The 25,958-nt window shown below is 38.9% G+C and overlaps 2 protein-coding genes across 2 annotated transcripts; one reads left to right on the top strand and one right to left on the bottom strand.

Annotated features, from left to right (window-relative positions):
* Nucleotides 1-7,574: 7,574 nt before the first annotated feature.
* Nucleotides 7,575-14,608, bottom strand: LOC134803980 (transmembrane protein 208). The gene is made up of 4 exons (XM_063776838.1): nt 14,417-14,608; nt 14,071-14,226; nt 9,081-9,217; nt 7,575-8,693 (listed from the first exon to the last, which is right to left on the bottom strand). Exons 1-4 carry the CDS (start codon nt 14,423-14,425, stop codon nt 8,471-8,473), a joined length of 525 nt encoding a protein of 174 aa, XP_063632908.1. The 5' UTR covers nt 14,426-14,608; the 3' UTR covers nt 7,575-8,470.
* Nucleotides 14,609-17,939: 3,331 nt separating this feature from the next.
* Nucleotides 17,940-24,057, top strand: LOC134805355 (palmitoyltransferase ZDHHC3). Its single transcript, XM_063778690.1, has 6 exons — nt 17,940-18,098; nt 18,792-18,983; nt 20,120-20,341; nt 21,593-21,703; nt 22,426-22,527; nt 23,231-24,057. Exons 1-6 carry the CDS (start codon nt 17,958-17,960, stop codon nt 23,387-23,389), a joined length of 927 nt encoding a protein of 308 aa, XP_063634760.1. The 5' UTR covers nt 17,940-17,957; the 3' UTR covers nt 23,390-24,057.
* Nucleotides 24,058-25,958: the final 1,901 nt, after the last annotated feature.

Raw genomic sequence — 25,958 nt, 5'->3', positions numbered from 1 at the left:
TTATTTGAAATTCGTAAAATATTAAGAATTAGGTATGTTGGAAATAGAGTAGAGGGAAGGAAGGCACGTCTTAACAAATATAAGACGTTTAAATAAATCTTCAAAGCCGATAACTTCATGTAAGTACCTATACCTAGCGCTTTTTTATTTAGCCTTTAAGTAGGTAGACGACCGGTCTGGCCTAGTGGGTAGTGGTAGTGACCCTGCCAGTGAACCCGATGGTCCTGGGTTCGAATCCCGGTAAGGGCATTTGTTTGTGTGATGAACACAAATATTTGTTCCTGAGATGGGTGGTTTCTATGTATGTACGACTATACCTATACGTATGTATTTATCTATATAAGTAGGTATGTATACCGTCGCGTCGCCTAGCAGCCATAGTAAAAGCTTTGCTTAGTTTGGGGCTAGGTTGATCTGTGTATTAAGGTGTCTCCAGATATTTATTATTTATTTATTTATAGGTAGCTTTATACCAAGTAGTTAAATATATTATGTTGACGATGTTGACATACGTTCACACTTAAGACGATAGGTAGGCCCAATGCCCTTGAGCGTCTGGGCGGAGCTAAGCGCTCTGTACCCGCACCACCCGCTTACCCCGCTCACTGCGATCGTACGTGAATTTTGTATCGCTGCACGGCCACGAGGTTCAAAGAATAAGATACAGCCCAGAGGCGCGCAGTTGGCGCTATACTCGTATATCTTTTGTTTTCAAACATGATGATGTATGAGTAGATCATGCATTTAGTGGAGGTCGTAAATTACATTTCACGGTTAATACGACAAATATAAATAAATCATTGTTATAAACCCAAATAGCTGATGTGGCTGAAACAGCCGCCAAGCTGAAGTGGGACTGGGCGGGACACGTTTGCCGTATGCCGGATGACTTGTGGGCTAAAACAGCAACCAATTGGGTCCCACATCAAATCCGGGGTCGCGGCAAACCTCGAAGGCGTTGGCGAGATGACCTCGACGCCTTTGACAGGAACTGGTGGGAGACGGGTCAAGACCGGGATACGTGGAAAGGGAGGAGGGAGGCCTTTGCCCAGCAGTGGGACACTCTAGGCTCATATAAATAAAATAAATAAAAATAAATAATTTATAACAATGATTGTCATAGAGAATTAAAGTTTACTGATTTTTAAACCTGCGTTTTATTGGTTTACCTTTGTAACTTTCTTAATACATGTGATGTTGCATAAGCAACATGGACATAAGTCCATGGGCGACGATGACCGCTTCCCAACAGGCGGCTCATTTGCTGACTAGCACATAAAAAAAAAACATTTCTCGAAAGAAGATATTTATAATATTTACACATGGCCGGGGGATATCCCTATTATAATTATGCCTGCCGAGTATGATATTAAACAGACAGTAAAGAAAGTATATTTTATGAAGATAAGGCCGGTAAATGTTATCGCGATTGAAATAATATGTTTGTAAGTACTTCTCTCAAAAAATGCGAGTAAATACCTATAAAAGTTCAAATAAGGACGGGACGTAATGACCTAATGACAATATTTCCACGTATGTTTGAGAAAACATAATTTACTTAATAAACTAACATCATTTTAATAGGTAACAATCCTAAAAATGTAAATAGATGTCTCGACGACCCAGAACAGGTACAGGTACGCCTGGCGAAGAATGAAGAAAGAAGAAAGAATGAGAAGAGCTGACCCCAAATGATATGGGAAAAGGCTAGGCGAAGAAGAAGAATCCTAAAAATGTTATGGTTTCTGAATTAAACTATATAGTACTAGCTGTTGCCCGCGACTTCGTCCGCGTGGAATCTCATCTTCAACATTTTACATCTTTAGTAGGTACCTATAATTTTCATATCCAAGCAATGTTGAAATTTTCTTTTTATGCAAGTTGTATGAAGTTTTCATATAAATTTTCAACCCCCTTTTAACCGTTTTAAGGAATGAATTTTTAAAAACGCTGAAATTACTTTTCTTGTATGTATTCTAATAGTATGCCCTTATACAAAGATTCAAGTTCCGCACTCACAAAATATTTGATCTCCATACAAACTTTCAACCCCTTTCTCACTAAATTAGTTTTCATGTTTTTTTAATTTAAGTAATACCTTTTTGCAAAGTTTCAAGTTCCTAGCTTATAATAAAATGTGCACCCAAAAACAAATTTTCATCCCCTTTTCAACCCACTTAGGGGTTGAATTTTCAAAAACATTGCAATTACATTTTTTGTAATCGGCTATTATGCCTTTCTAAGAAGTTTCAAAGCATTTGCAATGGATTCAAACTTTCAACCCCTTTTTAACCCTGTTAGGGGACGAATTTTACAAAACGCTGAAATTACTTTTCCTGTCTTTTAATAATATCCCCAAATACAAAGATTCAAGTCCCGCGTTCGAATAAAATGTTTGATATCCATACAAACTTTCAACCCCTTTTTCACCACCTTAGGGGATGAATTTTCAAAAACGCTGAAATGAGTTTTCTTGTATTTTATTAATATATCTTTTAACGAAGTTTCAAATTCCTAGCTTAAAATAAATCTTGAACCCCATACAAACTTTCATCCCCTTTTTAACCCCCTTATGGGTTGAATTTCTCAAAATCGCTTCTTATCTCTTATACACTTTATAAATGTAATCTGGTGTGCAAATTTCAACTTTCTATCTTTTGTAGTTTCGGCTCTGCGTTGATGAATCAGTCAGTCAGTCAGTCAGGACACTTGCATTTATATACAGGGTGATTGGTAATTCGCCGTATTCCTTGAAAGGGGTTATTCTATGGGTCATTTGCAATGATTTAAGTCCAGTCAACCAGGGGTCAAAACTCTTTGGTTTTCAAGTTATTTGAGTTTTTAGTTTTTTGTTTAAAAAGCCCGCCTTTCGACTAAAAAGTGGTAATTGTGAAAAAACTACTCAAATTTGGAATTAAAAAAAGCATTCATCTAATAGCCAATGAACTACTGATTACGTGAAATAAAAAAAGATTGCCAAAACCTTCCAAAATTTTCTAACAAAAAGGATTTGAAGTCACAACATTTTTGTAATTTTCCCAAGACTTTGTAACGTTTTAAGGCATTACTTTTAAAAAAAGTATGACTTTTTGCGTACAAAATACAGAAATGAGTTCCTCAGCTTTCCAAAACAGTACGAATGTCGACATTTTCTCTTAAACTTTTTAAAATAATAATAATAATACCAGAGCAGGCGGAAGACTTGACCTAGCGTACGTGACCATTAATCGGTTTTTTTGTGTCACTTTATTATCTTCATGAGCTTTATTTGTCCCTTAATCGGTTTGTTTATGTCATTTTAGTATCTTATTGGGCTTTATTTGTCTTCGTTACCTTACCTTATCTTATTTTCTTGGGGTAGGGGTCACATCCTTGCCTTCGGTGACACAAACTAACTAATTAAGGATCACTAAGGTAATTAGTTTCTACGTAAGCATTTTTTGTCTTCGGTACCTTATCTTATCTTATTTTCAAGGGGTGGGAGTGCTTTCCATGGAGTAGGGTTGGGACCAACCGAGCCTTATTTAATCTTCGTGCAGTAAGTAATCAATCACTTAGTTTCAACTTTCTTTCCGTGGAAAGCACCCCCACCCCTTGAAAATAAGATAAGATAAAGTACCGAAGACAAAAAATGCTTACGTAGAAACTAATTACCTTAGTGATCCTTAATTAGTTAGTTTGTGTCACTGAAGGCAAGGATGTGACCCCTACCCCAAGAAAATAAGATAAGGTAAGGTAACGAAGACAAATAAAGCCCAAGAAGATACTAAAATGACATAAACAACCCGATTAAGGGACAAATAAAGCTCATGGAGATAATAAAGTGACACAAAAAAACCGATTAATGGACACGTACGCTAGGTCAAGTCTTCCGCCTGCTCTGCTATTATTATTATTATTTTAAAAAGTTTAAGAGAAAATGTCGACATTCGTACTGTTTTGGAAAGCTGAGGAACTGAGGAACTCATTTCTGTATTTTGTACGCAAATAGTCATACTTTTTTTTAAAGTAATGCCGTAAAACGTTACAAAGTCTTGGGAAAATTACAAAAATGTTGTGACTTCAAATTCTTTTTGTTAGAAAATTTTGGAAGGTTTTGGCAATCTTTTTTTATTTCACGTAATCAGTAGTTCATTGGCTATTAGATGAATGCTTTTATTAATTCCAAATTTGAGTAGTTTTTTCACAATTACCACTTTTTAGTCGAAAGGCGGGTTTTTTAAACAAAAAACTAAAAACTCAAATAACTTGATAACCAATGAGTTTTGACCCCTGGTTGACTGGACTTAAATCATTGCAAATGACCCATAGAATAACCCCTTTCAAGGAATACGGCGAATTACCAATCACCCTGTATACAGAAGATAGATAGATATACCTACATTACCTACAACATAAATTGCCAATGTTGATTAATTAATTATTATTTTTTAGGAATCGAACTTTATTAAAAACGTAAGATAAGTGGAAATATTGTCATTACGTTCGTAATAATAGGCTGCGAGATACCGTGTTGCGCGCGCTAAAGCGCGTCACAACCAAATCAACTTTCTGCAGTTATTTAATCTTTGGCCACAATAACTCCAATTTTATTGCACTTGGGCTCAGAACAAGCATGCAGAATACAAGGAAGGCACGGAGCGACGAGCGACACAGCCTCCTCGTCTCAAAGCCAGCACACGACTGCCGGCAGTGCCGGCCACGCCTTCTTCGAGCTGTATACGCACGAAATGTTGAAAAATATTCGATTTCTTTGAAAAAAATTGATTGACTAACATTATTCTACGTTGCATTTGTAGTGTCGGTTAAAACATTTATTTTAGTTTAAAAATAACTTTAATCGAATAAACCGTTTAGTAGAAATAGGCAAAGTTAGTCGCAAAACGGCCTATCGTAATGTTCCTTTATTGGAAAAATTATAAGTCACAGGAAAAAAGTCAAACGTTACAAATGTTGTACATAAAACGTAGATTCATATATATTTTTTTCATATTTTTTTGTTGAACCGTTAAGAAGATATATACTCTAGAAAGTAGAAGTTCACGGCCAAAAACAGCGCGTAGCGCCTTAAACCATTGTGCAGTGTGCTCCAGTTACCTTCAAATACTAATCAATGACAATAATCAACAATTAGTTTAGTCAAGTTTACATACAGGTAAACCAATTGAACAGACAGTGCATACTTACTTAACTCGACAATGTGAATACTTAAAAAAACATTACTGCAGCCAAATAAATATACAAATATGAAAATTTTACACTTTAGTTTAATTTAACTGAAAAATCCCGTTGTCGAAATTGAAGCGTACCTAATGACTATTTATTTGAACATGTCAGTATACTAGTTAATCCAATATCAAACGTCGGGCTAAAGGTAAATTAATTCGTGGTAAACCCGATAAATATTCGTTTGCAGATGGACCAGTATGCAATTAAGTCGAAATCCGGGAATTCGGTGAAATAAAAACGGATATATTTGAACACTACATGTCAGATAACAGATAACTAATGGGAATTATATTTTACAGTACATATGGCCCTATTTTCCCACACTAGTGCGTAAAATAGCACTTTTCGTGTGTATGTGAAAAGTTTAAAGGGCCATAATACTGTAAAACGTTGTACGATACACGTGCGTATAGGTAATTCACAACTCATGTCGATTTAAAACACTCCCTTCGGTCGTGTTTTAATTTATCGCCACTCATTTCGAATTTCCTCGTTTCCGCACATGTATCGTAAATAACTATTACAGTAGGTACATATGGTGCTACTTTTCCGCACTAGTGCGGGAAAGAGCACTTTCCGTGTGTAGGTACGTCGAAAGTTTAAAGGGCCATATTTACTGTAAACGTACGTTGTATGATATACTTGCGAATAGTAATATCTTGTGATATTTCGTGTCAAGTAGGGGTACTGATAGATCCACTACTTGACGTTAGATGTAGACTACGAAAATAACTCGCGTTTTGGTAAGAAAACTGATGTATGGAATTACCACTCTTCTCTATGATAGTATGGAACGCTAATTTATTTCTTGTATTAAAAAAACAGACTTATAGTTGAAAAATTTTCATTCCTGTTCTTTAGATACGGTATGTTTTAGGTAACGTGAATAAAACGAAAACTCATATACTTAGAAGTTTATTTTTACAAAAAGTATCCATTACCATGCCAAAAAACATTAAAAAATGATTTTAAGTAAATAACACTTAATGTATTTCTTAATTTTAATAAATATGTAGGTATGTAACAAGCTTTATCCATATAAACCTAGGAAAAACATTCTTTCACACATGTGTCCACAGTCGTGTCTACAGTGAGTGAAAAACTGACGTTTAAGGGTGTATTTCATAAGATCCGCGTCATTTTAACGGACCAAGTGCGTTGTTTTGTCTCATTACAACGTTGTTTTGGGCCAGCTAGCGTGAACTAATCTAGCCGTTGGCGAAGTCGTATCTGCGAGGCCCTTTTTTTTCACTGTGCCCGAAGGCCGCGGGGCCCCCCTTGAGGAGCGAGGCCGTGAGCGACGGCCCATTTCGCCCACGCCTAGCTACGCCACTGTACTGGTCAGTGGTTGATCGATCCAGTGGGCTTCATTTACATTCGCTAACATGATATGCGTTCAGTGCGAATGGTGAAGCTAACATAATATGTGTTCAGTACTTGCTCATATGAAACACCAAAAATTCGTTGATCGTATAAGTCTAAAGTTTAAGACTAATTTTCGCTTCAAATTTGATAGCTTAAGTAGGTGGCGCTGCTGTAAGCTTCCTCACATTACGCGGTAACGCTGGTTGTTAAAAGTTGACCACTAAACGTAAGGCGCAGTACAGCGAGCAGAAAAATTGCATGGACACATTATGGATGAATTAAATCATAAAGTGGTCATGCAATTTTGCGGCTGGGTGTACAGCGCTAGCGTGTGCACGATTTTTTATTAGACTTTACATCACAACCAACGAATCTTTGGCAAAACGATTACGTTTTAACGACATCGAGGTCCATAAAAACTATGCGTAATCGAAGAGGATACTTAAACTAGTTCGGCTGAGGAAAGCGTTTGCTTGTTTTAAGGCGGGTTTCACAGTGGATGCAGATCTGCACGTTGCTCCGATGTGCGAGCGGGACCTCGCTATATCTATACTTGTATAGCGCTCTCTCGCTCGCTCGTACACCGGAGCGGCGTGCAAATTCGCATCAGTGTAATAACCGGGTAAACAATGATAAGGAGGCCTAGCCAATAAGACAATCATACCACGACAAACGCCAAACGAAAAGAAAATTTTGTATCTGGATGCTATGAAGTCACGTGACTATTTCAACACATTACTTAAGTTTCGATTGGCCTTTTCTATCAACGAGTGTCATCTTGGCTAGGGGCCCTAATAAAAAATCGGTATCGTCTTGGGATCAAAAAATGAAGTATTAAGATTTCGATCTGTTAAAAGTATGGTAATGGCACCGGCTAACACTGGTAGCGATAAAAGTGGTGGCATTCGTTCTTCGTCAAGTTCTTAAATTAGTCCAATTCTGCTTTCGTCGCCGATTCTACATTCGTCACAATCGTCGGTGGCTTTCAATGTAGAATGCGTGACGAAAGCAGAATAGGACTAATTTAAGGACTTGACGAAAAACGAATGGGACGACCCAAGACGATACCAAAAAATCAGCCTTTTATGACACATGTCACCGCCTTAAGGTAGACTTCCGAGCAAAGCGGCTCCGGCGACACTAACGCAGCGACACTGACGCGGCGACAGAGCGATAGTATTATGCAGTATGGAAATGTATGAACTTACTTCCGAGCGCAGCGTCACTATCGCAGCGACATTGGCGCCGCGTCAGTATCGCTCAGCGTTAGCGGCCGTGCTACGTCTGCGCAAGCACTGTCGCGCAGTCGCTGCCATAGCACGTAGTTTTGAGAGCTATGTCAATATTTAAAATATCTAAAAAAAATAATATTAAACCGACAAAAACTCCTGAATTTGTCATCGTTCTCATTTAAATACTTTTTTTTCAAGATGCTATAAGTGCCTTCGTCTATTCTACTTTTGAAAATTGAGTTGGGTAGGCTTCGTTCATACTGTAAAAGTAAAGATCGTGAGCCTCCTCTTCTTCTAAAAATATTTTCATAATTGATCGGTTTATCATAAGTATATCACGTCTGTACCGTATGGAATAACAACTGCGACTGTCGCCGGAGTCGCGCCGCTCGGAAGCGAATCTGCGTCAGTTAACGCTGCGACACTGACGCAGCGACTCTGACGCTGCGGCCGTTGCATCAGAGCCGCTTTGCTCGGAAGTCCAGCTTAGGGCTCCTTGCACCATTCACTAACCCGGGGTTAACCGGTTAAACCTGGAGTTACCATGGTTACCAGTACAATTTGACACTGAGTTAACAGTTTAACTGGTTAACCCCGGGTTAGACGGATGGTGCAAGTGGCTCTTAGCGAATCCTGCACTTAAACTATTGCTGATACCGCTTCATTTTCCTTTCCAACTTCTTCTGTTTCTTTTCACTCTGTTCCGTGTCCTGCGGCGCCTCTTGGAAGAACCAGGGCCCGAGGATGTTGGTCCAGAGCAGCCAGAAGGCTCGCAGCGGCAGCAGAACCAGCAGCAGCCAGAAATAGTTGGACGCGACGGCGAGCACGTGCGTTATGGATGTCAGGATCACTATGTCTTTCACGTGCCTGGAGAAAATAAATACAAGTTTTGTGTTTGAAACATAGTATTTGGAGCAGCAGAAGTAGCTAAGCGGGTCACGTGTTCAAAAAGATCTGCACACGCAGTTTCCCTTAACCAATAACATGTGCAAGATAGGTTGTTTCAGATTGTTTATATTTTTTACTTCTATTTTTACGCAACTCCATTTATAATAATTTCAATGGAATATTTTTTAGTATAATAGTGATTTTAATATTTTACTTGGGCGATGTTAGAACCAATTAAGGTTCCCTACGGTAGATAATTTTGCCAGCCCTAATGTAATGAATTGCAATATTGATAACGGAGTTTGGTGATAAGGTTACTGTGTAAATCAAATTTCGTGATCATACAGACAGTTTTGAGGCACTTACTCTCCCATCCCACCCTCCATGTTCAAGTCGAGGCCCGGATCAATGAGCTGGCTGTTGTCCGCGTACGTCGGTCGACTGATGTACGTCATCATGCGGTAGCACCCGATGTAAATCACCAACACAAACACGTTCAGAAACTGAAAGTAGAAACGATTTTTTTAAATCACTCGAGCGAAATGTTTTGGAGAGCTTATTACTTAACAATATCTGGGAGACCCGAGTTTTGCTCGGAAAACATATAAAAACCCAAAAATGCGCGTTCTTCCAGAGATAAGATCAATCTAGATCGATTTTTGGACCCCGAAAACCCCTATATAGCAAATTCCATCTAAATCGTCAGAGCCGTTTCCGAGATCCCCGAAATATGTATATAAACAAGAATTATATAGTATTAGATAGATTAGACAATTATAACAAATGAGCTTCAGACAGTCGAGCCTCATCCGCCTCGGTTAAACCTTAGACGTGCATGAACTGTCAGACCCTCCAACGCGCACGGCCTCCATAGTTGACTTGAGTAGGTACTTAATAACAACCGTAAGTAACATAAGAAAAACTAGGTAGTACGTAAACAAGTAGGTAACTTGTAATTTACTTGTGTGAGCGAAAATACGGTTTACATTTAAAAGTGGAAAAATTACTGTCTTGGTTGAGACTTGAACTCACGACCCCTGGATAGATACTCCAGTGCTCTGCCATCTGAGCCACCAAGACCTCATCCATAGCCAGCAAATTTTTCCACCATATTATAGGTCAAGGGGACCCTTAGCGACATCTACCGCAAGAGTGTTACACTTCTTAAACGGCTACCGGAGTTCCAAGTCATATTGGAAATTCACCAGTTACGATGTGCTACCCATAATAATTTTAATTTTTAACAAGCAGGAAAAATTACTGTCTTGGGTATCCAGGGGTCGTGAGTTCAAGTCTCACCCAAGGCAGTAATTTTTCCACTTTTAAATTTATTCTAAGTTTAATAGCATCGTTCGCAGGCGTTTCTGCTTGTTAAAAATTAAAATACGGTTTACGCTTAAAAATAAGTTTGGGGATATCTCTTACAATTATGTGTGGTGGGATAGTAAGGATACTTCTCATAAGTTTACAACACTGCTTCAAATGCATTTAACCTACTTCCATGTAACCTAGTTAATGTAAGTGTATTACTGATGTGTTAATCAATATTTCTCTAAAATTTATAGGCGTTGGAAACAGACCTGGCTTGTCACCGTAAATAATGAATGGTGTTTGTTGACACGTCATTAACTCCATTACGAGCTGCAGCATAGACTTTGTGTGTACTAGCTTTGTTGACCCGAATGTTGTGGTGATGATACCTACTGCTCATGCTTGGTATGTTTCTTCATTAAAGTTTATATCTTGCAGTAAAAAATGACAATGTGAAGTACAGTGCACAGAATAATGTGAGCAGATCATTAGAATCTCCTATGGATTTTGATGATGAAATGTAAGTACATATTATTATAAGTATACAACAGTAGCAAATGTATAAATCATGTAATAACTTGGTTCGTAAAATAATAAGTTTACATGCATGTTACTCTGTTATTATGCATGTTAATCATGAAAAGATGGCACTAAGATAGTTAATGATCTAGATAAACCTTATTTATGCCAAGGGTTATCTCAAACTCGATCATTTGGACAGTAATTTAAATCTTTGAGGTGACTGATTCAAAAACAAACTGTTTAATTGGAAACAAAAATTGTTCTTGAGTAATATTGTTCAATACGGAAAATTGAAATGAAGTGGGAGAGCCAATAACCTTGCCTGGGCGAAAGCAGCCATAAATGCCAAGTTGCTCACTACTTATGCACTTGAACACACTAAATGTAGGTACATAATGTTCCCTTGGGTCAAAAAATATTAAGCTATGCTTTGCTTCCCCAAAAGCCTACATTCCCATAGACAAATTAAGAATATACACAACTGAAACAATTTGGTGTAAATGAGCAAAAACACAAACACAAACTTCTAAAACTTTTGTAAAAGACAGAACTGAAATTAGCAGTCATAATTTTTTTTAGGGGTGAAATAATGGCTACATAGGGCTTCCAAATACCGGACTTCTTTCAATACCGGTATTAATACCGAAACTGTCTTCATCAATACCGGGATCCCAATCGCTTAAAATTTTTGAGTTTTATTAAAAAACCGGGCAAGTGTGAGTCGGACTCGCACACGAGGGGTCCCGTACCATTATCTATAAAAACGGTCACCCATCCAAGTACTGACCCCGCCCGACGTTGCTCAACTTCGGTCAAAAATCACGTTTGTTGTATGGGAGCCCCACTTAAATCTTTATTTTATTCTGTTTTTAGTATTTGTTGTTATAGCGTCAGCATAACAGAAATATCATCTGTGAAAATTTCAGCTGTCTAGCTATCACAGATCACGAGATACAGCCTGGTGACAGACGGACGGACGGACGGACGGACAGCGGAGTCTTAGTAATAGGGTCCCGTTTTACCCTTTGGGTACGGAACCCTAAAAAAGGCTCACTATAACACCAGATATGTATGTCCTTAGCTTAGGATATTAAACAATAATCGCCATCTGCAATAATAGGAAAGATTACGCAAAACTCCGCATAGAGGGCGTCACTAACTCAATCCCATGGCCTACCGTAAAACACGACAGTCGAAAGTTCGGTTTCTACCTCTCTATCACTCTTGCTTATTCGATCGATAGAGAAACAGATAGGTAACTATAAATTTCGATTTTCGCGTTTCGCGGTAATCCACCTGTAAACAAACCGCCTTGATGCATCAATGTCATAGTAAAACTTGTCAAAAAACTGGTTAAGGCGTAGTATGTATTTAAGTTACTCTATGGTTTACTAAGCAAGGGGGAGGCCTATGTTCAGCAGTGGACGTCTTATGGCTGAGATGATGATGATGATGATGATGGTTTACTAAACAAATTAGTGCTGCACTCTGGCGGCAGAACATTGCAGTAATACTCCCTATCATCATTTCACCTTCCAGGTTGGCAATCATTTTATCCGCCTTGTTGACTTCACCAGTCACATTTTTAGTTCAACCTAATAAAGTAATAAACCAGCCAACTATATTCAAATTTGCCACCAAAAATTCGTTTGTCATACTACAATTCCTTGCTCATTTCTTTCCACTCTTTGATATAATTTTAAGAACTAAGTATATATTCAAATTTGCCACCAAAAATTCGTTTGTCATACTACAATTCCTTGCTCATTTCTTTCCACTCTTTGATATAATTTTAAGAACTAAGTATATTAATATCATATCCTGAACATCAGAATTCATCACCAAATATTTATCTATGCATATGCACCGATCTTGTTTCAATTAAATGATCTTCTTTAATTATTATGACGACCGGTCTGGCCTAGTGGATAGTGACCCTGCCTGCGAAGCCGATGGTCCTAGGTTCGAATCCCGGTAAGGGCATTTATTTGTGTGATAACACAGATATTTGTTCCTGAGTCATGGTTGTAATCTATGTATATAAGTATGTATTTATCTCTATAAATATGTATATCGTCGCCTAGCACCCATAGTACAAGCTTTGCTTAGTTTGAGGCTAGGTTGATCTGATGTGTAATATGTCCCCTAATATTTATTTTATTTTTAAATGAGCAAGTAATATTCTTGATACAGCCGAATTTAATCATTTTAATGGGTTTTAAACGGTATAATCGGCACATTTCCTTTTTTTTTTAAAATACCGGGTTCCCGGTATTGCATTTTTCAATACTGGTATTGAAAAATGCGTTTTCACAGACGGGATCCCGGTATTGCATTTTTCAATACCGGTATTGGAAGCCCTAGGCTACATTCATTCAAATAAGTGAAAAACAGCTTCTTCAAACTAATTTTTCAACTATCTAACATGTGGAATGGGTGTGGGCCATATACCATATAATTGCATAAGAACAGAATAGATAATCCATACTAATATTATAAAAGCGAAAGTGTGTCTGTCTGTCTGTCTGTTACCTCTTCATGCTTAAGCCGCTTAACCGATTTAGTTGAAATTTATAATAAGTATAGATATAGTTTGAGTCCCGAGGAAGGACATAGGATAGTTTTTATGTCGGAAATCATCCCTGAAGAGAGTGCAAAGGGGGGTGGAATTGAAAGAGTTAATGAATTGCCTAATAATTGAAGAAAGCAATGCGCGAATTGAATGATTGCTATTAGCATTATCCAGGCGCTATTCCTACTTTAGCTGCTGTCACTAATTCCACGCAGACGAAGTCACGGGCAAAAGCTAGTAATACATACAGAATTCCCTTAAAATCGCCCATACCAGCACTTGAGCAGGCAATGAGCTTAGCATGCCCAAACTTTAGTTTTATAGAACTGGTGTAAGAATACTTTATTTAAAAATAAATAACTTTAGAAGAGTATTTTCAATTGGCAGTATACAGTATATTAACTAAGGGTGGTATTCCACATATCCAATTTCTTTTTCCAATGTGTATTGCGTCTCACATTTTGCTTTAATGAGAGAGTGAGTCACACTGACATTGGACAAATAAATTGGACAGGTGGAATACCAGCCTAAAGCTTGTATTAGGTTTTTTTTAGAACAAACTATTATAGCTCTCGAAATATTTATCAGCTGATTCTTATTTAGTAGGAACAGCTCCTATCCAGATGACCACAGCTTGGCCATAGATACTCCAGTAAGTTTACAGTGAGTAAAATGCTTATTTACTTTTGTTTTAACCTTTTGAACGCCACAGACAGCAATTGACGTCAACGCAAAACCGTGACAACGACGACAAAGACGGCATTTGACGTCGTTCGTTTTTTGATGGAAATCTACTGAAAAACACCCCACTTTTAGGGTGGCATTATTCATTCACAAAACTAAATTTTACCCCTGTGGCGTCAGTGGCACGGCAAATGGATGCGCCGTTTGGCGTTCAAAGGTTAAGAGAATACAGGCCTATATAACCTCATCTATTTATATTTAACTTACAATGATCCATCCAGTGAGTTGATCGTAGTACAATGCGCCGGTCAGAATGCTGTAAAACGCACACGCGGCTAAGGCCATATTGCGGTAGAAAAGTACTGTAGCTGTATTTTCACTGAGGATTTGCTTAGCACCTTTTGTAGGTGCCTTTTTTGGTGGCTGGAAGAAGAAATCAATCATTTAAATGTGGGTTGACTCCACTATTTAAGTATTTCTTTCTGTTGAAAAAGTGTCTAGAGATGTATACTACATATAATCGTATTACACTAAAATATAACTCATAATAAACACGTGTCACAACAATATAAGCTGGTTTTAATTCATTAAATGCAAGAAATATCATACTTACTGGAGGCATTTTGTAACAAACTATTCGTCCTTCGTTTCCCTCAATAAAACACTGACGACTCCCACTTTAGTAAACTTAAGAAAAGGATTTCTTGTTATTTGTATTTATTTGCACTTAGTTAGATATTTTAATGTACTTTTATTTTGTATTTAATAAAATAACCTCATGTAATCAACGTTATGATTTTTTTACCCTATTGGCAATTTTTGATTGATGGAATAGACGTCGTAAACTGTCATGTCATTACACCGTGGAAGTTCGTTCGGAAATCATATTAGAAAACCTCCAATGTATTATTTTATCTTACAGCAATTTAGAATTGAAAATTATTTATTTAATTACTTTAGCATAAATAATCACTGCTTTAACTTTTGTGTAAAGTAATAATATAGAGTAGAGTAATTGAAATAAAATTATGCGGGTTTAGTGCTTAGTTTAGTGGTTCTTGAAAAACGCTCCTGTGTTATTGGTTAATGTTACATACGTCACACGTACTGGGCGAGACGTGCCAATACGAATGAACTCTTTCTCTGTCAGAATCATTGATTCGTTTTGAGGTAAATGCCTCTTAGTGTTCTGAGTTGCGAGTTGAGACAGCGATTTTACTTATTGATTTTGAATAATACGTCTGACTGAAGGGAAAATTAAGTAAAATTCCTAATACACTTGCTTCAAATTTAAGTCAGGACGTAGATTTTTGACTAATTCACTTGTTTCTAAAATGTGAAAGTACGTTACTGTATATTTCTAGCTTCTAGCCTAGTTTCAATCTTAAGTTAAGTTTCTATTTTCTTTTCTATGAAGTCATTTCATTAAACTCAAAAGGGCTTGTGGTAATGATATGAGCAGGAAAAGTTTTTGGATATAGTGTTTTTTAGAAAAATATAGTACTAAAACTGGTAAGTAAATTGGATTTGTATGAAGTTAGTTTACTGTTTATTTTTTGTTTAGGGTGTCTAACCTTGTCTTTAGCAAGTATTTATGATATACAGGTTGTATTCACGTTAAATTATATTTTAGGCTATTTATTTAAAAGATGTATCATTTAAAGTTCATCTGTAGGTACTTTTTGGTAGCAGGTAACATGTGTAATGCAGAGAGGCAACTTTTTTTGATTATAGGCCTAATGCATAGTTATTAGTAAGAATATTACAGCATAGCAAAATTGTAAATGAATAGGATTATATTAGACCCAAAACAATATTTTAAAAACATAAGACACATGGAAATAAAGAATACTGTCCAGTAAAATGCTCAGTGCATTGATAATTTATTGAAAATCTAAGTACAAAATACATGTGGTAACCCAGATAAATCAGAGTAAAGGGATCACTAACTGGATAGAAACAATTAGGTTCTGATCACCCCTGTCACCTGTGCACATACCCTAAGTTGAGAGCTATACTTAGGGCCCATTTAGACGATGCGAGAACTCGCATGCGAGTTTCATTACATTGCGGGTTTTGAACGGTCGGTTGAATTGGACGTAACCAACAGTCCGCAATGTAACTAAACCGCTCACCATCTAAATCAGCCCTTAGTCTAATTTTCTGATTACAACCGTTCCTATAAAAATTAATTACTACTCCTTTATTTTAACCTGTATGATGAAATCAATACTTAAACAGGCTGTTAACTGGTGTTCACAGGATTGACAACTTTTGTTTTAAGTTTAAGGCCCAGTTGCACCAACCACATTGCGAAGGCCTAACGGTGACAGCCGGTTTGGTGCAACCAACCCTAAGTCTGTTTATTTAGGTTGTAAACAGATTTCAAAACAAAAGTTGTCAAATTCAGGATTACAGTCCCAAATCCCAATGACACTGATTTTGAAATAAAACTTATTTAATTTTTATTTCTTGTGTGAAGGGATCAAACCTCATCAAACTTAAAAGCTTTTCCCTGCACATTTACTTGCACGCAATTTTATATTTTGTTTATATTTTTATTTGGTATAAATTATTTAATCTAATAACTATTTACCCAGTTCCATGGCACAGTAAATATGTTTAAATGCCTATTGGATTGATTTGCTATTCCACTAGTTGCAATATACAGCAGAGTAAGCAATATCACTAAACATAAATATTTGTTAATTAAAGTGCAAATTACTTTTTCATCCACATGCAGCCTTGTTCATTAATGGACATACAGTGCTAATGAAAATGACCATTAAACAAACTATAAAAATATTAATCATCCCGAGTGCACTTGGGTTATTCCAAGGCATTGACGTATATCTAAGGACTGGCCTTACGGGCAATAAGAATGGGGCATGAATGGGGCCAGTACAGCGGTGTAACACCGCTATAACATGATTGGTTGATGAGTTTGCATCACGCGTGCGATTGATCGCTACTGGTCGCGTTAGACTAGACGATTGGCGCTAATTTGTGAGTGACACCGCTGAACTAGTACCATTTTTAGTGCCCTTAATTAGGCCCATCCTTTGATATTATACGTCAATGTTTCAAGATAAATTTAACAGGATTATTACCCATGTTGTCTATTTTATAATTTTTACATCCAAATCCTCATAGCCCAATTGTTCTTGTCAGAGGAAGCCTGTGACCATCAATTGTAATTGACGGTGATGATGATCTGCTGCCAATTAGCGAATTGATATTTTATTGTGAGAACAGGAATCCATTCTTTGCATTTAACACTAATAACAGCAACATTCTTAAATGACCGTCTTCTTCCTCGTTTCCTCATGAACGAGGGTCGGTCGCGACCACATGAGGTCATTTTTTTTATCACCAAGGCTCTCCATTCTGCACGAATTTCCGCCGTTCTAATAATAGGCGCCTGTGTAGATCCCTGGCAGGCCGTCTTTACAATATCTACTTTGCAATAAGTTTACAAAATGTCACCAGTTACCAGTATGCAAAAATGGTGAATGGTTAGGACTGATTAAAAGCTCTTGGATTAAGGACATTTGGAATGAAATAGCTTTTGAAATAATCCTGAGAATTTTCTATATTAATTAATTAATTAATAAGGTGCAATAACTTCACGTGGCCCGTTCAGTTGCTGGTTATTTAATTAGAAAAATTAGATAATAAATGAATTTTAAGTTTGCGCAAAGCGAATTAATTGCCATTTAACATGAAAGGCGACTGCGCTAATTTTTATTTTTTAACATTTGATACTAGGGTTATTATTTAAGTTTTTTTTTTTTTATCTTTTATTTTATAGCTAATTATTTAAACATTTTCATAAATGCATACTTTGTTGATTATTCCCTTTATTTTTTTAGCCCACTTTATATGCTTTATATTATATGATGGAACATGAAGATTTATAATAATTTACATGTTGCTACATAAATTTGCATCGCTAAAGCACTATTACTGCTTTATGCAATAGCTTAAAACACTTTTACACTAGTAATTTTAAGGTAAGTGGTAGGGACATATATACGACGATATAAGAAAGTAATATAATATGTCTTACATTATGTAAAAGTTTCAAGTGTAAACCTGGCCTGAGTTAAATGGTAAAGAAAACGCTAACTTTTTAAATTTGTAGGTCTGGGACTATGATTCGCGAGATGTTCGTGAGTTCAGACGAGGAGGATCTCGAGAGTCCATGTGACATCGATCCGGAGCGTGCCGGCCTCACGCGGCCCAACCGCGACATGCACAACCGCTGTTGCGGCGGCAAGGCTTGGTGTATTAAGGTACTTTATGCCTCCTCTACACTATCGGCGATGATCGTTGACAGTATCATCGGCAAGATCATCATGCAAGCATCCACCATGACCGCCTGTACAACGAAACCACCCGGCGATTCCCTTTGATGCGTGCCCAAAAAACCGACAACTCACGGGTCGCAGGCGATGATAGACGATGACTGGCGGGGACTGCCGAGTATGCCTCTACAATATCGTGCCCGCCAATCGCCGATAGCGTAGAGGAGACATCATACGCGTCAGTTCGGAAGTCCCCACCCGAAGTGCGACATTAGTTGTAGGCAATACACCATGACATAGGCCTTGTGAACAACATCCACCATCTCTGTGGACCCTCTCCACATATATAGGAAGGTAGGTACGGAGTCAAGTTGTCTTCAAACTTAGCAAACCAATTTTTGACCACTTGTTTATCTGAAATTTAGTGTACTTATCTAAAACCCGTGACATTATATAATACCGTCAAGCTATCATGAGCTACCGTCAAACTGACTGACTATGGAAAGTGTGTGATAAAAAAACGCAACCTCATAGAGTTTGAGATCGTTAATATAGTTTCGATGGTTTCGGCAAGTAGTGGATGACTGTTAAAACAGAGTGATAGATACTAAACTAACATTTTTGGCAAAAAAAAATTTTTTAATTTCGTCCAAAGACTGCACACATCCTTTTTTGCTTCAGGACATATGCGGTATAATATGCGCGGTGCTAACATGGATGCTGATCCTATACGCGGAGTTCGTGGTGATGATGGTGATGTTGCTACCCGCCGTGTCGGCCTACCCGCTCTACAGCTACGTCAACATACTCCTGTTCCAGAGCCTGGCCTTCCTGGCGTTCGCGAGCCATCTCCGCACCATGTTCACGGACCCGGTATTTTACACTACGCTACTTTATTTTAATTACACAAACGGGTCTACCGCGATATAATTTCATTTTCATTTTTTTTGCCTTTCCGTGACCACAGCTGGTGCAACTCAGCTGAAACGTCGGAACGGACGGACTCGTATCGCGGTAGACCCGTTTGTGTAATTAAATATGTGTACAAAACGCGAGAGTTTAAAGTGTTATACTACCCTACTTTCTTCTTACTTTTATAAACCATCTTCTGCCTCGCATACTCCCGGCCTTTTGCCACGGCATATGGGGTCCGCTTGGCAACTAAACCCAAGAAATGGCGTAGGCGTTAGTTTTTACGAAAGCGACTGCTATCTGACCTTCCAACCCAGAGGGTAAATTAGGCCTTATTGGGATTAGTCCGGGTTCGTCACGATTTTTTCCTTCACCAAAAAGCGACTGGTAAGAATGAAATTATATTTTGTACATAAGTTCCTAGTAAGTTCCGAAAACTCATTGGCATTAGCCGGGGTTTGAACCCGCGACCTCCGGAGTCGCATGCTCTTACCGCTAGGCCACCCGAGGACCCCAGCCAGTCAGGGTCTTAGTTTTATAAACCCCCGACGCAAAAAGAGGGGTGTTATAAGTTTGATCCCAATGTCTGTTTGTCTGTGGCATCGTAGCTATCCAACGAATGAACCGATTTCGATGCGGTTTTTTTCACGTGAAAGTGAGTTTCCTTGCGGTGGTTCTTAGCTGTGTTTGATGAAAATCGGTCCAGCAGTTTAAAAGGTATCAGCTCTTTTCCAAATTTACAAGTACATATAACAACTTGTCGTCATCATATCAGCCGAAAAACGTCCACAGTATTGTTAATAGAAAAATGCAAACCATACCTCCTGAGATACTAATGGCGTAATTCATAAACGCGTTACTGGCCTGAATTAGCTATGAATCGTTTGTCTTTCTCTGTCATTTTGACTTATGTATATGTAAGAAAGGGATAAAACATAATTTAACTAAATCAGGCCCGTAAAGTTGTATGATTAAGGGGGTAAGCCGCTACAATATGTTTCAAATGACAGTCTACCGTGTCCCATCCCTATTCAGTATTCATACTATTGCCTATGTTATAATAAAACTAAATCTAAACTCTGCTTATAACGTTCTAGGGCGCGGTACCAAAAGGCAACGCCACCAAGAAGATAATCAAACAGATGAGTTTCCGCGAGGGCCAGGTCATCTTCAAGTGCACAAAGTGCTGCAGCATCAAGCCTGAGCGCGCGCACCACTGCTCGGTGTGCCAGCGGTGCATCCGGAAGATGGACCACCACTGCCCGTGGGTCAACAACTGCGTGGGAGAGAACAACCAGAAGTACTTCGTGCTTTTCACGGTCAGTGGCTACTTTAACGCCACGCCACAGACAAGGCATCCTCCAGACTGAGCATAGTAGCTCTACCCCCTCTGCCACAAATACGGTAGTTTTACTCCATTTTCGAGTCGAGAGTGTCTTTGTGTGACGTCCGTGTCTTTGAACGGACCAATCACGACACGGGACCTCGCTCACCTCGTCCCCCGCACCCCCGTATTTTTGGCATCATCGGTTTCATGAAATAATTGCTCTAAACTCCGTCTAGAGGATTCCTAGTCTATGCGCCACGCCTATCATGCGCGGTGCGTCATCGTGAACCTTGTCCGAATGCACTAAGGTTGATATTGGGTTATGGCAAAGCATGACGAGCTCTGGTTGGACCAACTTAAGCAGACACGAATTCGCAGAGCAGATGGACCATCCCAGGAGTCAAGACACGTCTGTGATTGATATGTCAAGAAATGCCGATCGGCCATTGGTCTATCTCTATACAGTCATCGCAGTCGATGTAGGCTGTAGACTTCCTCCTCAAAATATCTTCTTTAGTCGCTGCAACTATCATCTGCAAAGATGCTGTGGCCAATGATGATGATGATATTGGGCTGTAGCCGTGTGCGGCCATAGACGTCTTTGGCGGTCAAAAGGTTAAATTAACCCTTTAATATCTTCGTGCTTTCCAGCAAGGTTCATGATGACGCGGCGCGCACGATACGCGCGGCGTTCAAAAGGTTAAAGCTTCCATTTGGATTTTGGGGGATCTGCAGGGATCAGTCCAGTCCAACTTATGATACAAATGACTTTATGATTATATTGTGCTATGGTAGAAAATCCAATGATTAAATTCAAATTGTCAGACTATCTTAGATACACATTTCTATTGCTGTGAACAGCAAGTAGTTTAGCCTTATTAGAGGGTTTAAGCTTTAAGCTGTACACTTCCCATACGTAGTTATAGGTAGCGCCGCGAAGTGAAATACTAAAAAAGCTTGAATCTCGCTCGAACTAAAATGCCAGTACCAGCGAGAAGCATAGAAAGTAAGTTACGTTCACGCTAGCGTTTATGTCAGTGCCAAACTGGTGGTAGCTGTACTGATTGCGTATTGGCTCGGTTTGTCGAGCTCTGCGGGCGCAGCATGGTTCCATGTTTATCGCCTGTCGCTAGGCCCGTCACTTTCGCACTTACATACTTGATAGAACGGGACAGGCATGGTGACAAGCGATAAAAATGCGACCGTGCTGCCGCCGTTGGTCTGATGTGTGTTGTTGTTACAGTTTTACATCGCGGCGATATCGATCCACTCGCTAGCGCTGTCGCTGTACCAGTTCGTGACGTGCATACGGCACGAGTGGCGCGACTGCAGCACGTACTCGCCGCCCGCCACGGTGCGTATACTTTACCCATAGACTAGGAATCCTCCAGACGGACTTTAGAGCAATTATTTCATGAAACCGATGCTGCCAAAAATACGGGGGTGCGGGGGACGAGGTGAGCGAGGTCCCGTGCCGTGATTGGTCCGTTCAAAGACACGGACGTCACACAAAGACACTTTCGACTCGAAAATGGAGTAAAACTACCGTATGCGTGGCAGAGGGGGTAGAGCTACTATGCTCAGTCTGGAGGATGTCTTGTCTGTGACTTTACCTTACCTATGTCATGAGACTCATGAGATACGATCCCCATCAAGTCATGTCATGAGAAAGGTAAAGTAGGGACGCTAACCACGATGAATATCGTACATTGACCAGCCTGTTCCAATCTCTATCGAATCTATTAGATAAGTTTCTGTTTTTAAGTTTATGCTAGTATTAAAATAAATAAAACGGCCAAGTGTGAGCTGGACTCGCGCACGAAGGGTTCCGTACAATTAAGTACGCAAAAAACGGCAAAAAAAAATACGTACGTTGTATGGGAGCCCCACTTAAATATTTATTTGATTCTGTTTTTAGTATTTGTTGTTATAGCGGCAACAGCAATACATCGTCTGTGATAATGTCAACTGCCTAGCTATCACGGTTCATGAGATACAACCTGGTGACAGACAGACAGATGAACAGACGCACGGAACCCTAAGAACACCGTATAATGTGAAACCCTGCGGTTACAGGTGGTTCTGTTGCTGTTTCTCATAGCGGAGGCGCTGCTGTTCGCCATATTCACCGTGGTCATGCTCGGCACGCAGTTGCACGCCATATGGAACGATGAGACGGTAAGTGTGCGAGCGAGACGAATGCTGGGCAGGGAGAGTGTAAAAGATGCGTCTGTTCATGGTCTAATAAAACATGGTCTTCTATATTCTATTCCCAGAGTGACACAGGCCTACGTCACAATAACATGGCCGCTATACATAGCGCTATCGCATATTATCATATAGCGCTGTCGCATGATGACGTAGGCTTATGTCAGTTAGGTGACCTAGAAAAGACGGGAATAGAGTACCAGGCGGAGTATATTATTATACCATGCGTCTGTTGATATTCATAGGACACATCCAACACGATTGATAAATGTACCCCCGTATTAAAACATTAAATATTCAAAATCATTAGCTATGTACGAAGTATAGCCACATTAATAGTGATGAAACAACGCTCCAAAAGTATCTGCCATCCGGGAATTCTTTTCCAAATAGAGATAGTCTACATTCTCCAGTTCGCGTCCTGAAGAATCTGTCACAGTCTAATTGTACTATCTAATCTATCAGAGTACACCCATTTCACATAAGATAATCTAAAATATGTATTGTTTTACGCGGTAAACGCAACGGTAAGCGCATTGTCATTTATCCTACATTCCTTTGACGCATGCGTTCAACGCTGCGCACAAAACACAAGCGTGCGCTTTATTGCGAAACCACTTAACATGTCTCTTGAGTACTGATATCGACGATTAACTCGGCAATGTTTAAACAGGGCATCGAACAACTAAAGAAAGAGCAGGCGCGGTGGGTGCGCAAGTCGCGGTGGAAGAACATACAACAAGTCTTCGGCCGCTTCTCCATATTCTGGTTCTCACCGTTCACGCAGCCCTCCATCAAGACCAAGCTCGACAGCTACTTGTATAGCGTTTAACACCTCCACACTTTTATATCACAAAGTACACCTTTTAGCACTTGATATTTTTGCTAAACTACAAAGCGTTCACACGGGAGTACGCGGTTTTGTCGCTGGCGACAAATACGCGGCTAAATGCGATATGCACACGCGATAAATTTGTCTGTAGAATGTACGTGGCGACGCGTGCGGTGAATGCAGGACTTAACAAAGCCTTTGTAAACGTTGTAATATACTTAATGTAATATCGCGCTTTCGCGGTGTAGTGTTCTCAATCAATAATTTGCCATTGTAATCGATGCATCTCAGAATAAGCAATATTTTTTCATATTAGTGTGCAATAATTTTGCTAAGCGTGTTTTTGTATTCGTTCTTTTTGTACATATAGGTACTCGTATAATGGTCGATGGAAGGCACCGCGACTTTTCGGCAGTGGCTCGAGTCGGAAACAGTTTACAAATAAAAGGGGAAACAAACGTATTAACATCACAAAAACTCTGTGCAATCAATTTACAATTGTGATTCAAATAGTATAACAACAGTATACTTACATTTAGGCACAGATCTTAATATACGACTGACTTGTAATTTTATGGTACATATAGAAATAATACTTGGTCTTTGAAGTAATAACAGCATCGTATTCTGATATTTTTAACGGTGGTATTACGATTGTCGGGTTTGGTTAAGATTACCCCTTACGCCGCGTGGTCCGATCGCCTTGTTCGATCAATCGGACTACGAATATTTTTTTTTCCCGTTGGCTCGATCGATCGGGCAGTAAGGACTTCTCAAAGTCTTGTAGTCCTACTATCGGACTAACAGGATTTTAAAAGTTCATCTAGCCCGATTTATCGAACCACGAGACTTTGTAAAATCCTCTTATTTCGATTACACAAATTTCATTTTTCCTGGTGGTTCGACCGACACCTTTATGGTTATTTTGTGTTATTTACGATACGATAGACAATTCGTATTGTGGCGATTTAATTTTAATCCACACGAGTTCCGAATTACGTTACGAACCTGTAGCTTACAACGTTTTACAGTACAGTCAACCATTTTGGAACCCTAGACCACAGTAGGACTATGTCATAGTAACATTATTGGTACCACACAAATGAGGATCGATCGAAAATTACTGTCTTTGTATGTCTGTCTCTTATTCGAGCGATAAGGAGGTGAAGCGACGGCCGCCAATTTTCGATGTTCGTGGTAGCCTTATGACAGTGGCAATTGTTTAAGTCGCATTTTTCAAACTGCAAGACTAATTTTGTACACCACGCACATTGCATGGTGTACACAATTAGTCTTGCAGTTTGAAAAACGCAGCTTAGACGATTGGCACTATAAGCAGCGTCAATACCGACTGAGCTAGGAGACCGTTCGTTGCCGAAACTTTAAATTTAATTCGAAACGAAATAAAACAACTTAAATGGATAAAAATAATATAATAATACGAACACAACCCATTACAATAAAAAAAAGAGTGAACTAAAACAATGTTTTAAAACTCCTAACAAAAAACATAACATAACATAAATATAATGCCATCTCTTTGGCGAAATGAAATATTAAAAACGGTCAATCTTCCTAATTAATGAAGAAATAGGCCTTTCCAGGCCAACCGCTCCAGGAAAAATCCTACATCCATGCCAGTAACCTCAAACATGGCATATGTTTTCTCAACAAATTCTTGTCGTTTCAAACTAGTTTTCTTTCTTTTCTCTCGCAGCCCACCTTTCATCTTAATCATGTAATATTCTGCATCTTTTTTTAAAATAGACAATAGCCTTAATATGCTCGGGCGTTTCCTTTTGCCTACGAGAGCATTTATTTTGCTATGCCAACCTTCAAGGCAATTATTAGTTCTGACAAGTTCCCGGTATACTGACCATTTTTCTTTAAACTGTATCGGGGTCAACCATTGCCCCTCAAAGTATTCTTGAAATTGAAACATTTCGTCGTCATCCGAATCGTATAGATCATCTAGGATGTATTCCCATCCTTCCGTTATCAGTTCAGCCGGTAAAAATGGTAGCATCGTTGTTAAAGCAACTATTCTTTTGTCATGTTGCTTTTTTATGATACCAAACTTCTTAGCATTTCGATGAATGGCTTTGGCATAACGATACCAGCATCCCTTCACGACAGTTAGTGGAAACACTTCAGAGATGGCATTCATTGCAGCACTTTCGTAATCGGTCATAAACTGCGACGGGTTAAAACCTGGCAAGTGTTGTTTTATCATGTTGAAAACAGTTACGTAACTTTCTGTTGTGCTATCCGTCATAAAAATGTAGATTAACGGGACTATGTTTAAGCAATCTGAGGTGGAACCGGCGTCCCCGTGGATAGTATACATCTGCTGAAACGGTGATGGGCAACTGTGAAATGTACCATCGCCATAGTAAATATTGTAGGTACTAATTCTTCTTTTTGCTTCTTCCGAACAGAACGCTATTATGCACTTTTCGTCACAACGTAACTCTGCCAATTTGAAGTCGTTAAATTGTGGCGGAATCTGGACTTCACCTGGTGTTTTAAACACTAGTTTTGAAACCCCCGCTGCTCGTTTTCTACAAGC

This window comes from Cydia splendana, chromosome Z (assembly GCF_910591565.1).
Source record: "Cydia splendana chromosome Z, ilCydSple1.2, whole genome shotgun sequence".
Lineage (NCBI taxonomy): Eukaryota > Metazoa > Arthropoda > Insecta > Lepidoptera > Tortricidae > Cydia > Cydia splendana.
Note: the sequence above shows the minus strand (reverse complement) of the source record. Positions and strands in the feature narration are given on the sequence as shown.

Excerpts from the sequence above, each read along its gene's own strand:
- LOC134803980 (XM_063776838.1), bottom strand. Across the intron at positions 9,218-14,070 it reads AACTCACTGGATGGATCATT|TTTCTGAACGTGTTTGTGTT; the intron begins GTAAGTTAAATA and ends TTCTACTTTCAG. Across the intron at positions 8,694-9,080 it reads ATGGAGGGTGGGATGGGAGA|GCACGTGAAAGACATAGTGA; the intron begins GTAAGTGCCTCA and ends TATTTTCTCCAG.
- LOC134805355 (XM_063778690.1), top strand. The coding sequence starts at position 17,958 with ATGATTCGCGAGATGTTCGTGAGTTCAGACGAGGAGGATCTCGAGAGT. Across the intron at positions 18,099-18,791 it reads GCAAGGCTTGGTGTATTAAG|GACATATGCGGTATAATATG; the intron begins GTACTTTATGCC and ends TTTTTGCTTCAG. Across the intron at positions 18,984-20,119 it reads GCACCATGTTCACGGACCCG|GGCGCGGTACCAAAAGGCAA; the intron begins GTATTTTACACT and ends ATAACGTTCTAG.